This window comes from Lutra lutra, chromosome 17, assembly GCF_902655055.1.
Source record: "Lutra lutra chromosome 17, mLutLut1.2, whole genome shotgun sequence".
NCBI lineage: Eukaryota > Metazoa > Chordata > Mammalia > Carnivora > Mustelidae > Lutra > Lutra lutra.
Window position 1 is genome coordinate 30,068,460 of NC_062294.1, and position 14,830 is coordinate 30,083,289.

At 38.6% G+C, this 14,830-nt stretch overlaps 1 protein-coding gene across 5 annotated transcripts in view; it reads right to left on the reverse strand.

The window, feature by feature from the left end:
- Positions 1-1,007: 1,007 nt before the first annotated feature.
- The window catches only part of RBL2 (RB transcriptional corepressor like 2), a 52,689-nt gene continuing 38,866 nt past the window's right edge, over positions 1,008-14,830 (reverse strand). For 4 of the 5 annotated variants that reach the window (XM_047710007.1, XM_047710009.1, XM_047710012.1 and 1 more), the window contains 5 exons: positions 13,216-13,287; positions 11,898-12,003; positions 11,119-11,324; positions 10,362-10,526; positions 1,008-1,378 (listed from right to left, as the gene is read on the reverse strand). In XM_047710007.1, the coding sequence (XP_047565963.1) occupies positions 1,208-1,378; positions 10,362-10,526; positions 11,119-11,324; positions 11,898-12,003; positions 13,216-13,287 (720 nt within the window). In that variant the 3' untranslated portion in view covers positions 1,008-1,207. Of the gene's footprint in view, positions 1,379-8,651; positions 8,903-10,361; positions 10,527-11,118; positions 11,325-11,897; positions 12,004-13,215; positions 13,288-14,830 lie in introns of those variants that run through there. The other variant, XM_047710008.1, reaches the window with a different exon arrangement.

Here is a 14,830-nt window from a genome sequence, read left to right on the forward strand (position 1 = left end):
ACTATTCTAACTGAACAGTGTAAGTTCCATATTTCTTTCAGAGCAATATGAAGTTACCCAGTAACTTGGTTTATACTGATTCAATTTACAATTGAATTTCTCCCTAATAAGATTATTCGTTCAACTTTAAAACTGCTGGAACAATAGTGATTAATAAAGGTATGTATAGATAATTCAATAGCTGTTAAATAACATTTCTAATTTTTATAAATGGTACTAGGTACTAATAAAAACCTAAATTCTCCAGTCTATTTTTTAAACTGCCAGGAACACACCCAAAGATATCTTAAATTTATCACCTTAATAGACACGTGTCTTTCAGATAACTACCTCCTAAAGAAGAGGTCATAATTTTCCATATTGCCTTAATTCAACTTGATTTAAAATCTTTACTTAGCCAGCTGATCCCTATTAACAAAAAACTGGAGAATTTAAAACACATGCCCAAAGGTGGCTACTAGGGCTTGAACAGTTTAAAAAAGTACAAAAGCATCAAAGATGATATTGCATGTTTAGCCTGGAAGTTTTGTACTCCATGAAGTTCACATTGTAGAAAGTGCCATCGCAAATATACAGCAAAATCTGGGTTACAAAATCATGCTTTTTACAGCCCTAAAGTGCCACTTCTTATACAAGTTCACTCACACATTGCACACCAAACAATCCAGCACTTACCACACTGTACCACACCTAACGGGGAGAGGGAAGAATTACACAAAGGGAACGGGAGACTTGGGATAATCTAGGAGCTCCAAATCTGGGCTCTCTCCTTTGTTCTGTTTCAGGAACGCAAAATCCTCCTAACTCCTACCAAGCGTTTTGGGATAAACACCTCTTAAGTTTTTGTTTTGCTTTTCATGAGGGCCAGAAGCTGACCACAAAACAGGTAGGAATGAACTGACAGCCAGTCCCTCTGCCAGAGCACGTCACCAGAGACCTCTTACACACATATTTGAGCACGCTCTGTTCCCTGTAATACTTGCAAAAGCACTGCTGAAGAGTTAAAAAAAAAAAAAAAAAAAAAATCCTGTTTGGATTCTAAGCAGCCTTGATGGCAAGCACTGAGTGATAGGAAAAAGGCAGTTGGGCTGAGTAGAGATACCCTAAGGATACTGGAAGATTAGGAAACGAGCCCCATAATCTAGCATGCATTAACCGGTGCTGTCAACAGCTTGTGAAAAGACCGTTTCAGTACAACCGACTAACCTCAGTGAGAACCTCGGTCATTAGCTACATCTTGGAGACGACGTAATAAGGCAGAATGATTTTCTGGGCAAATTCTTTTTGCAGGTGATTCACTTCCATCTTCCAAAAGAATCCCTCTCTTTTTGGTTGGAGTTTCTCCTGTCCGTATCATACTGTTAATTTCTCTCAGTCTCTAGAGTGGGGGGGGGACATACAAAAAGTTTAAAATGCGCATACGTAGAGTTCAGTGATTAGTCAAAGAACCTCAAATGAGTTAAGAGTTTAACTTCAAGAGTTCGAACATCTTGAGGAGCCTGGGTGGCTCAGTGGGTTAAAGAGTTTGAACATCTTTATAAAGAAAGTAACTACTGAATTATATACATTTCCGATTTCACTTCTCAGCTGGCTGACACTGATGACTGTCTGGGTTGGAGGGCAGAGTATTTCTATTTTTTTTTTTAAGATTTTATTTTTTTATTTGACAGATCACAAGTAGGCAGAGAGGCAGGCAGAGAGAGAGAGAGAGGAGGAAGCAGGCTCCCTGCCGAGCAGAGAGCCCGATACGGGACCCCATCCCAGGACCCTGAGATCATGACCTGAGCTGAAGGCAGAGGCTTAACCCACTGAGCCACCCAGTGCCCCAGTATTTCTATTTTTTAACAAGCTCCAGGGGTGATTCTGATGTACACTTTTCCAAAAATAAGAATTCACGAATTTGTGATTTTGTTGTTTTACAATAGTTACGGAGCATCACCTTGCTGTGTCATACTTAGTCAATTCTGTATGTCTCCATTTTTCTTTTTTAAAAAATAGTGTGCTGGGGCGCCTGGGTGGCTCAGGGGGTTGAGCCTCTGCCTTTGGCTCAGGTCATGATCCCAGGGTCCTGGAATCGAGTCCCGCATCGGGCTCTCTGCTTGGCAGGGAGCCTGCTTCCTCCTCTCTCTCTGTCTGCCTCTCTGCCTACTTGTGATTTCTGTCTGTCAAATAAATAAATAATCTTAAAAAAAAAAAAATAGTGTGCTTTTACACAGTATTATGCCCTTTTCAGTCTAGTGTTACTCATTTTTTTAGCAGTGGTTCCAAACTGGAATTTCACAGGACAAGTAAACCTTAATTCCCTAAAGTATCCACTATAAGTAACTTATTAGTATGATCTAGAAGGTACTAGTTATTTTTTCATCTCAATTTTTTCATCTCAGTTCATTTCGAGAATTGAGAAAAATTTAACAAATTTGTCTTTTGTGGTTAATGTGAGGAACCCTGATTGAGGGAGAACTGCCAGGATGCCAGCAAGATTGGACGCATATATAAAGCCTTCAGCACTAAGTTTCTCCAAAGCCCCAAAAGTCAGTTGCCACGTGATTTTCTGGTAGTTTGTTGGTCACATTTTTTTTTTTTCACATGCTACTTCACTGTCCATGTTTCCTTAGGGAAAATACTCACCACATTCACCTGTGCTTATTACAGGAGCTCTCAAACAGGAAAGCAGGGAGAAGAGGGTAATGACCCCTCCCCTAGCGATCACCCCATTGCGCCAGTTTTGGCCAGTCATGCTTGATCTGTACCCTCATTCATTTCCCATTCACCAGACTGTCTTAAAGCTAATCCTAGGCCATTTTATTCATATTTTAGTCTTTATTTTAAAATAATTTTTCTGAGGTTTTAAATAAAATCACCAGTATTCTTTATTACTAGCATATGCACCTTCCCAAATCTCAACCACTCTCAGGAAGCTTTCCTTTGACTTTCTCTTCTACCCTCTTGCATTCCTAAACTCTAGTCTCGTATTCACTTGACTGTTCCTTAAATTGTTAAGTGCATATAATGTATACATATCATATGAAATATACAGTATATAACTATATAACAATATACACAGCACATTTATGCCATATATATATAGTACATTAATGTGTTACATAAATTTATATACAATTCATAGTATCTTACACAATTTGCACATGTACATATTTAAAATACAAATTCTTATTCCCCCCAAAAGCTCATACCGAATATGCTGAGACTTCTTGTCCTCACCCAATTCCTGGGACACCTGTTACTTTTCATTCCCTGGACTGATCAGGCTACTGTACAGCCTCTGCTTTCTATCTACGAATGCACTCACTAGAAATGTAATACTGTCTATTAAGTGGGGTTTAAAAAAAAATTGAAATGGCAGGGGCACCTGGATAGCTCAGTTGGTTAAGCATCTGACTCTTGATCTCAGTTCAGGTCTTCACCTTGGGGTCATGAGTTCAAGTGCCACGTTTGGCTCCTTGCTAGATGTGGAGCCAACTTAAAAAAAAAACCTGAAATGGCATATCTATGTGTTGTTTGGAACAGTTGCTCAGTCAACACTGCATCTTAGATCTTCCCGTGTCAGAAATACACACATCTCTTTAGCTGCCGTGTGCTGTCATTGTTTAATCCCCTATTGATGTATGATTTCCTCCCACTTGTTTAATACTACAAGTAATGTTCTAATACTTGACAGACTGTACCAATATGCCAAACTGCCCTGATAAATGTTAACTAATGGTCCCCAATCATGTTAATTACCTTGTGTGGTATTTTAGAATTCTTTTCTTCTGGTGGTGTAAGTGGTTCTAGACCCGAGGTACTTCTGATCTCAGCTATCATCTATTCAGTCATAATGACAAATGTTACTTCAGCGGTCTAATTTTGTTATTTATTGGAGAAACTCCCAATTCTCTGCAAGATTTTTTTTGAAACCTTCCCAGGTGGTGATAGGTAAGATTGAAAGCCGCTGATTTATATATTTAGTCTAACTTTTTTTGCACAAAATGTCATTTTTTTTTTTTTTAAAGATTTTATTTGACAGAGATCACAAGCAGGCAGAGAGAGAGAGAGAGAGAGAGAGGAGGAAGCAGGCTCCCCGCCTAGCAGAGAGCCCGATGCGGGACTTGATCCCAGGACCCTAAGATCATGACCTGAGCTGAAGGCAGAGGTTTAACCCACTGAGCCACCCAGGTGCCCCAAAATGTCATTTTTTAAAGGTTTACCTAGAGTCCAACACCCTTAAAAGTGTCTTAGTGGTACATGTTTTGATAAACACAGCCCTGTAAGTACCACAATAAAGAAGTTTCTTCATTCCCCCACCAAATTCCCACATTGCTAGTTAAGGGACACAGCTTGGGGGCCCCCTGCCAGCAAGCACTGATAATGTGTTCCCTGTCCCTATAGTTTGCCTTTTCCAGACTCTCACAGAAATGAAACCCTATAGTAAGTGGCCTACCGAATCCAGGGTGTTTCACTTAAACACCAACACATTTGAGGCTCATCCGTGTTGCCGGGTGTATCAGTAGTTCCCTTTTACAGCAAAGTAGTTGGCCATGACTCAGGCATACCACAGGTCTGCTTATCCACTGGCCAGCTGGAGGACATGTGGGTTGTTTCCCACTTTTTGGCAATTAGGAGTAGTTTTAAATGTTCATGTACGTGTTTTTGTAATGAACCTTGGATGAACACCTAGAAGTGAAATTACTGGTTATATTGTAAGCGCATGTTTGTAAGAAAATGCCAAACTGTTTTCCAGGTATTAGAGCTATGCTGGATCATTCTGAATTCTCACCAGGAATACATAAAAAAGTTCCCAGTGCTCCAATATCATCGCCAGAATTACTAACATTTTCTGGTTTTAGCCGTCCTAACAGGCACGTAATGGATGAAGCGTGTTTGAATCTTCTGCGTAGTTTTAAATCTGGTTGGTTGGTTTTCCTTTTGCGTTTTGACAATCCTTTATATGTTACAGAATTAAATCCTTCATCAGGTAAGAGGTTTGTGAACTTTTCTCCCAGTTTGCGGCTTATTTTTTAAAGAGCAGGAATTCTTAATTTTGATGAAGTCTGATTTATCAGTCTTTTATGGATTGTGCTTTTGATTCTGTTACCTAAGTCGTCTTTGTGTAAACCATGTTCACAAACATTTGTTCCCCTGTGGTTTCTCCTAGAAGTTTTGTAAGTTTTACACTTAGGTCCACGGTTCATTTTGATTCATTTTTTATGTGGTGCAGAGTATGGGTACAAGTTTACTATTTGTATATGGTTATCAAGTTGTTCAGCACCATCTGCTGAACAACTAAATTACTTTTGTACCTTGGCTGACGATCCGTTGGCCATGGATATGTAGTCTATTTCTGGATTTTATTCTAGTCTATCAATCTGTATGTCCTTTCACCAATACCACATTGTCTTGATTACCATAGCTTCGTAGTTAAGTCTTGAAATCAGTGTGGGTCTTCCACCTTTTTCAGAATTGTTTAACCTAGTTCTTTTGGGTTTTCATATACATTTTGGAACCAGTTTAACTTGCACAAATAATTCTGCTGGGATTTTGTCAGGAACTGGATTGAATTTATAGACCAAGTGGAAGAAAACGGACATCGTGAAAATGTCATCCAATTCATGAACGTGGAATTTCCCCACTTTCAGTCGTTCCTTCACCAGTGTTCTACAGATCTCAGGATATAGGAGTCTTTTACATCTTTTGTCAAAACTTATCCCTAAGTTGTGGTGGTGTTTTTTGTTTGTCCAGTTTGGGGCTTGAACTCAAAACCCTGAGCTCAAGACCTGAGCTGAGATCAAGAGCTGGGTGCTTACTGACTGAGCCAGTCAGGCACCTCCCCCCATCCCAAGTATTTAGTGTTATGGTGCTTTAGAAAATTTTTACTTCTCATTACTTGTTGCTAGTATATAGAAATAAAGTTAATTTTTATATATTAGTCATATGACCTTGCTAATCTTATTCCACTAGCATTTTTTAGATCTTCATCTTTCTGTATAGAAAATCATTGTGAATGGAGAGGATTTTATTTCTTCCTTTTCAGTCTGTATGCCTTATCTTGCCTTATTACATATGTGAGGGCCTACAGTTATGTTGAATAGGAATGGTGAGAGCAGATATCCTTGCCTTGTTCCCGATCTTCACAGTGGGAAGACTGTGGATGCCTTCTCTCTTAGTGTGATGGTAGCTGCAGATGTTTTTGGTATGCAGTCTTGATCCGATTGACCAAGTCTCCTGAGAGGTTTATCATGAACGTTGCATTCTGTCAAATGTCTGTTTCTTCAACTACTGAGATGATTTATCACCTTCACTTTTTAGAAGAGTTTGGATGGAACTGGCATTACAGTTGACTGTTGAACAACACGTGTTTGACCTGAATGGGTCCACTTATACTTGGATTTTTTTTGATGATTTCAGTATTTTCATTTACTTTATAGTATGTACTATATATACAAAAATATGTGTTAGCGGGTTTTGTTTTCAGTAAGGTTTCCAGTCAATGGTAGGCTATTAATAGTTAAGTTTTGGGGAAGTCCAAAGTTATACACAGATGTTCGACTGCATGGGGTATGGTGTCCTAACCCCCGTGCTGTTCAAGGGGCAACTGTATCTTAAGTATTTGGTAGAATTTACCACTGAAGCCATCTGGGCCTATAGCTTTCTTTGAAAGGATGTTTTTAAATTATAAAGTCAGTTCGCTTGATACAGGGTCACTGAGACTGCTTGTTCAGCATGTTTTAGAAGTGTATGTCTTTCAAGGAATTGATCCATTTCATCTGCATTATTACTTTTATTGGCAAAAAGTTGTTTAACCTTTATTATATATTCTTAATATCTGTAGGACCTGTACTGATTGCTCTAATTTCTGATCTTGATGCATTTATTAATCCTGATTAGTCTGTGCAGAAATGTATCAATTTTTTAAAACCTTCTAAAAAAAACCCCTGGTTTTTCATGGCCTTAATTTTCTGTATCTTAAGCGGTTTTACAGATTCCTGCTTTTTTCTAGTTGTTTAGGGTAAAATCTTAGGTCACTACTTTGGGACCTTTCTTTTGTTCTCAAGTAAGTATTTTAGTGCTATAAATTTCCCTCTCTTAACATTGCTTTTGTTGCATCCCACAAATTTGGGTATGTCAAGTTTTCATTTTCATTTAGTTCAAAATACTTTCTAATTTCTTTTCTTTTTTGACTAATAGAAGTATGCAATTTAGTTTGCATAAATTTAGGGGTTTTCCAGGTATCTCTGTTACTGATATCTGATTTGATTCTGTTGTGGTAAAAGAAAATACATTATTTGAATCCTTTAAAATTTACCAAGACTTGTTTTATGGTCCTCAGTGTGGTCTGTCTTGGTAAATGTTCCAACTGATGCTGTTGGAGTGTTCTATAAATGTTAAGTTAGCCAATTTGGTTGTTCACATCTTGAATATTCTTACTGATTTTTTCTGCTTACTTGTTCTATCAATTATGTTGAAATGTCTTGATTATAAATTTTTTTCTATATAGGATTTTATGCCCTGTGACTGGGAAATGATGATCTTTATCAGTGGTAATATTCTTATTAATGACATGAAAGCTGGAGTAGCTACAGTAATTACTGTTAGCAGAGTATATATAATGTTTTCCATCCTTTTTTTAAAAATACTTTATTGGGATATAGTTCACATACCATATAATTCAACTATTTGAAGTGCACAAAACCATGGTTTTTAGTATGTTCCTAGAGTTGTGCAATCACTGCTACATTAAATTGTGCAATTCATTACCACACGTACCCAGTAACAGAAACCTTCCATTCCTTCCAGACCTAGGCTATCACTAATCCATTTTGTGCTTCTATAAATTGGCCCATTCTGGACATTTCATAAAAATGGCATCATGTAGTATTTATCCTTTTTATTTTTTTAAGATTTTATTTATTTATTTGACAGAGATCACAAGTAGGCAGAGAGAGAGGGAAGCAGGCTCCCCGCTGAGCAGAGAGCCCAATGCGGGGCTCGATCCCAGGACCCTCAGATCATGACTTGAGCCGAAGGCAGAGGCTTTAACCCACTGAGCCACCCAGGTGCCCCAATATTTATCCTTTTGTGGCTACTTTAACTTAGCTTGTTTTCAAGGTCCACCCATGTTGCAGAATGTGTCTGTACTTTTTATTGAAGTAATACTCCACCGTGTGGACATGCACTTACTGAGTTATCATCCTTTTGGTTTAAACTGTGTCTTGATATTTAAAGTGGGTTACTTATAAGTGGTAAATAGCTGGGTCTTGCCTTTGTGTCCAAACTTACAATTTCTGGCTTTCAATAGGTATATTTAGACCACTTACATTTAATTGCTATTTGTAGACTATTTTCCCAAGTGTTTTTTCCTTTTTCCTCCCTTTTTGTCCTTCTTTTAAATTGAGTATTCTGACTTGGATTACTGAGTATTCATTTTCCCCCCTTATCGTTTATTTAGTCCAGATGGAATGTATTTGGTTATAGGGCGAGCATGGAGTGCAGGCGCACATAATGGGACTTTCCCCGGCGGCTCCTGCATCAAGCAAACGCGGTGACATTTTCCGGTGCGGTTTGCTTTGTATGAAATTTTGGTCATTCTCTCAAGATTTCAAAGTTTTTCATAATATCTGTCAGGGTGATCTTTGGTGATTAAGAGTCACTGAAAGCTCAGAGAAATGGTTAGCATATTTTTTTAATTAAGGTATGAACAGTTTTTTTAGATATAATGCACATTAACAGTCTAGTATAAACAGAACTTTTATACGCACTGGGAAATAAATTCATTTAACTGCCTTCACTGCAGTGGTCTGGACCTGCACCTGCAGGATCTCTGAGCTACGTCATCTGTTCCAGGTGCTTTTGGGGCTATTGGTGATTGATGTTTCCAGCTTTTGCGATCCCACTGGCAGTATCACTGGAATCAGATCAAACCTATGCAGTGTCTGGAGGAAACTAGGTCTTTACTTATTTGGTTTTCCTATTCAGAAACATCAGTATGTCTTCATTATTCAGGTCAACTGAGGTTTCTGCAGGGGATAAGTTTACTCAAAGGTATGTAGCACCTTCATTACTACTGTAACAGAAAAATGGAAAAGATTTTCCATTTTCTGAGAGTTTTGCTGCTTTGTTTTTTCCCAACTTTTTATTTTAAAAGAAAAGTTGGAAGAATAGTGCATTGAACACCCAGTTATCAGTCAGTAACATTTTACCACATGTGTTCTCTGTGTAATGTTCTTTTTAGTTGAACCGTTTGAAAGTCAGTTATTCACACTGGGACACTGTACCTCTGAATACTTTAAACATATTCTCCTACATAATCCAGTACTATCATAAATACCAAAGGAATTAAACAGAAATTTAAAGATAAAATTTAACATTGAAGTCCCCATTACATTTTCCCACTTGTCCCAAAAATGTCCTTGAAAGCTGTGCTTTTCTGTGTAGGATGCAGTGTGAGATCATGCACTGCATTTGGGTGTCCTTTCTCTCTAGTTCCCTCCCCATCTAACCTCTCCTTCATGATACTGCTGACATTGATTTGTTTGTTTCTGAAGAGTCTTGTATTACTGAGTATTTATTTTTTCCATTTAACTCTTATTTAATCCAGAATTTAGTTGGTTGTAGGGTGTTGTCTAACATAGGCATACTTTCCTTTTTTGTGCTCCACAGGTAATGTGATTTTTAGTTGTTCTATGTTTTTCTAAGCAATCTTTATGCATACAAGCATCCCATAAGGGGCTTTAGGATCAAGTTGTGCTCCTAAATGCAGCGCATGATTCCCAGTGATCTAGCCTTACTGCTTCAGGGACATTTTCTTCTTTACTTTTCTGGTGCTTCCTGGATATCCCCCTTCCTTCCACACCTCAGCATCTTGCTAACTTTTCTTCCGTTAAGGCCTGATGCAGAATTCCCTCCCCACCACAGATGGAGGCAGACGCTGCCACACCAATCTCTCCTAAATACGACTGTCCCACTGCCCTGTACAAATTGCCGTTTCTCTCCTTAGACAAAGAATCCTAAAGGACAGAGACACTACCTGTCCCAGAAACAGACAATCCATAATCAGTTTAGAAATCCAAATTTTGTTAGGAAAATTTGCATTTTAAATGGTGTAAAAACCATAAAACTCCAGATTTACAGCAGAGTGAACTATATATGCACAAATAGGAAAAGGAATGAAAAAAAATCTAAATCCTTTATTTCCAGCCTTAAAGTTCTCCCACCAACCCCTTTATTTTGTTCCACTGGAACTTGTCACTTTCCCCTCGTAGTTCCCATCATTGAGGTGAGTACTGGGCATTTCCCATTAACCCCAATTCCAGCATCCTAGGCATTCTGGGGTTAATAAAGGCCAAGATTTATATTGGGCTCACCTTTGAAGGACTGTTGCTGAAGTAGTAGAAAATCTTTTCTCGAGGAGAAAGCACGGTTTCATTTTTATGTGGAGAAATGTAGACCGGATGATTCTGAGACAGCTGTATCCGGCGAGGAGAACCTGTCCTTACAAATGGATAGGGAGAGAGTGGAGGAGCATCCATCTGTTTAAAAAAAAAAAAAAAAAAATTTAAAAATCCATATTCCTAAGAAAGGTAACAAAATTTCTAACCAGGTATTCTTTTTTTTATGAAAACAGTTATTTTTATTGACAGAGTGGTGAGGTATAATAAACCCGTAGCTTTTTGAAGAGTAATGCATTAGCAGCACAATTGCTCTTAACAAGTAACGCTTAAGTGCTTATTTTGTGCCACTGTTCTAAGCATTTTTAATCCATTCTGGCATTGAATCTCCACAGCAACCCTATAAGCTAGAGTCGACTCCTATTCCCCTTTGATACACGAAGAGACAAGAGGCAGAGAGAAAGTTAAGTAACCTGGAAGGTTACCGTAGCTGGTAAGTTTGGGACAATGTGAATGCATGCTCTCTCGTGTTATAGTAATTTGTAGGGAATCCAAATACCATCTTTTTTAATGCTTCACGATAAAAAGAAATTCTGCTGGCTAGGCATATTATGTCTCTCAGAGATTTCCTCAGTTTTATTTAACAAAAGAATGATTTCTAAGACTAGCCCAACCTGAGTTATTTCCCTCCCTCACAGGTGAAGAGAGTATGAATAATCCCTGTCAAACTTACTACGTTTGCCTGTGAGTACTTCATGGCAAATGTTTTAATTTGCTTTATGTAGATATTGTTGTAGAACTGAATGAGGTCTCCCCTCTCCTCCTCTTCCATGTCACTGTTGGCACCGGTGAGACGAGTGGGTGTAGGAGGGGCACTGCTAGGCTGTGGAACCGGCAAGGTGCTGTTGGACCTCATGACGGGACTGGAGTCTCTGCTGGCTGCAGCAGGTAGAACAGAGGGTGTTAAGCAGAAAGCCCGCTAGTGCAGACTGTTTTTTAAAGGAAAGTTCGGTGAGAGAAAAGCGAACAGCTACCTGCTGTACGTGGGCACTCTCTTCTTAATCCCAGGGAGCAAAGCACAGACACTAATATGTATTAACTTTACCCCCTGCCATGCAAAGGCTTACTGAGTAGTTCTAATAAATTATACCACATTTTCTAGGACCTGTGCCCTGCATTAAGTGATGCAAATCAACCATTAGTGGTGGTATTTCCATAGCATGGCTTCAGCTGGGATGCCAGACTTTTCTGGAACTCAGGCCAACAAATTCCTGCCTGAAACCTTCTCTAATTTCCCTGGAGAAAAATGCTATGCACAGTGTGCCTCGAAGCTATGGGAGGAAGGACAACTTTGCCACCAAATTTAGGATTTTGTTTATTGTTCCAACAAATTTTTTGCCAATATTTTAATACAGTTGTAATATCATTTAGTAATCCTTAGTCCTTAGGCCTAAAAAGTGAGAAGCTCCTAATTTTGTTTTCTTAGTGTTCATGAAGACCCTAAACACTTACTTCTGTCTTTGTTTAGTTCTGCTGGAGAGTTCTGATGGCTTCTGCTATCACTGCTGCCAGAATTTCTTCTTTTCCTTTTTCCTTTGATCAGAACACTTCTATACACCTTTAGAGAGACCACGAGAAAGGGACAGATTTGTTGAGCACATCTTGGGACTAAATGACCTTGACATGTAATTAAATTCTCACAGTGGCTCCATGTAGTAACAATTGTTGTCCTCAGGAAGTTAATAGATGCAGCCAAGGTCATTTATCTGTTAAATAACAGAGCCAGGGGACGCCTGGGTGGCTCAGTTGGTTAAGCAGCTGCCTGCGGCTCGGGTCATGGATCCGGCGTCCTGGGATCGAGTCCCACATCGGGCTCCTTGCTCATCAGGGAGCCTGCTTCTCCCTCTGCCTCTGCTTGCTCTCTCTCTCTCACACACACACAAAAAATCTTTAAATAACAGAGCCAGGATTTACACTGGGGCCTGTCGGGCTTCAAATTCCAAATATGGGGGCGCCTGGGTGGCTCAGTGGGTTAAGCCGCTGCCTTCGGCTCGGGTCATGATCTCAGAGTCCTGGGATCGAGCCCCGCATCAGGCTCTCTGCTCAGCGGGGAGCCTGCTTCCTCCTCTCTCTCTCCCTGCTTGTGATCTCTCTGTCAAATAAATAAATAAAATCTTTAAAAAAAAAAAAAAATTCCAAATATGGCCTATAATACTGTAATATAAAGGGCAATACTAGCACCCAACCTTAAAATCAAGCTATTCTCAATCAAAGATCTTACCTACCTACCCCTTGAGATAAATGAATAGTATTAAAGATAAAATGAGTTTTAAATTTTTCCTTAATGTTGTCTTGGTTAAATGTAGAGTATTGTTTTCTAAAGGTGACACAGAAACCAAATAACTTGCTAAATTCTCCCTTGTGATTATCTAAATTAAGAAAGAATCAAAAATTTCACCTCCGGGGCGCCTGGGTGGCTCAGTGGCTTAAAGCCTCTGCCTTCGGCTTAGGCCAGGGTCCTAGGATCAAGCCCCACATCAGGCTCTCCGCTCAGCGGGGAGTCTGCTTCCTCCTCTCTCTGCCTGCCTCTCTGCCTACTTGTGATCTCTGTCAAATAAATAAAATCTTTAAAAAAAAAAAAAATTTCACCTCCTCACCTTTTGGATTAAAGAAGACTTAAACTAATCAAGATGTAAAGTTGTCATTAAAGAAAAGACTTCCTTAAAGTAGAATCTTAGCTTTTGTCTTGGAGAAAAGGCCACAGAATCAACGGTTATATTTATCAAAGACTTTAAGCTTTATTTTCAGCCCTGAGAGGAAATGTAATTACCTGGCTCCGGGCCTGTGGCTGAGTCCTATAACAACGCATAATATTCTGGAAGGACTTGTCTTCTTTTGTGACCTGGCAAAGAATAAGAGTATTCTGAAAGAGAAATAGACTTCAAAATATTTTAAAGAGCTCTGTGAACCTACTCCCCAGTGAAACTGGTGACAATTATATAAACAGGCATTTCAAGTCTCTGGAAATGGTCCTAAGGACATATACAAAATGAACAATCTATTCAAGAAAACATACTAAAATCCAGCAACAAGAGGGAGTGGGTGGTATCTGAACACAGATCTGTATTAAAAAAGTACAGTTACCAAATGAAAAATTCACCAAAAGGACAAAACAGATCTAAAATGGCAAAGAAAAAATGAATTAGCCAACTTGGAATAGACTGTGGAACTTGAAGAACACAGAAAAAGAAATGAAGAAAAATTAACAGAGCTTCAGGGGATCTGTGAACATCATTCAGCACAGAGAGAAGCAGGAAAAAAAGATAAAGGCTGAAAACTTCCCAAGTTTATTTAAAAAATAGTAACCCACACATCCAGGAAGCGCTAAGAATTCCAAGTATACAATAAATGCAAAGAGATCATACCCAGACATAGTAAAAATGCTGAGAGCCAAAGAAAGGGAGAAAATCTTGACAACATCCACAGAAGCCCAGTAAAATAAGAGGCAACTTCTCATCAGAAACGACTGAACCTAAGAGGTGGTGGAACAACATATTCAAAGTGCTCAAAGTAAAAAACTAAGAATTTGGTGTCCAACAAAGTTATCTTTCAAAAATGGAAAATAAATACAAATAAAAACAATTTGCTGCTAAAAGACCAATCTTACACGAAATACCAGAAGTTCAAACTAAAAGCAAGTGACCCCAGTAATTCAAATACACATTAAAAAAAAAAAGCCCTGGTAAAGACAATTATGTAACTGTAAAGATAGCATAAAATGCATATTTATTTCTCCTTCACTGATTTAAAAAGCCATTGTATAAAACACATCATATATATGTATACACACACACACACACATATATATATATGTGTGTGTGTTATTGGGCCTGAAACATACATAAATGTGATATATTTGCCAAAAACAGCACAGGAAGAGGAGGAATGCTGTATTGGGCTAAGGAAATGACTCCAGATGACAACTCAAAACCACAGGAACCAATGAAGAGAATCAGAAAGGATAAACAAGATTAATAAAAGCTATACATTATATTTCTTCTCTTAGCTCCTTTGGAAGTCATAGAATTACAAATAACAATGCAGTTGTTGGATTTATAACACTTATGGATGTAATACGTATCACAATACATCTCAAAAGATTAAAAGGAAACAGCTACATAGGACACTTCTTTTTCCTCACTGGAATTAAGTATAAATCTGAGGCTGATTTTAATACATTAAGATGCGTATGTTGGGGTGGGAAAACTGGGGCGATTCTGGTCAAAGAATCGCCAGTTATGAGTAAGTTCTAGGGATCGAGTATCTAGTATGGGGACTACAGTTAACAATATTATATACTGGGAAGTTGCTAAGAGAGTTGATCACTACCTACCTCACTACCTACCTCACTACCTAATAAAAACAACTGGATAGCCTCCTGGGAA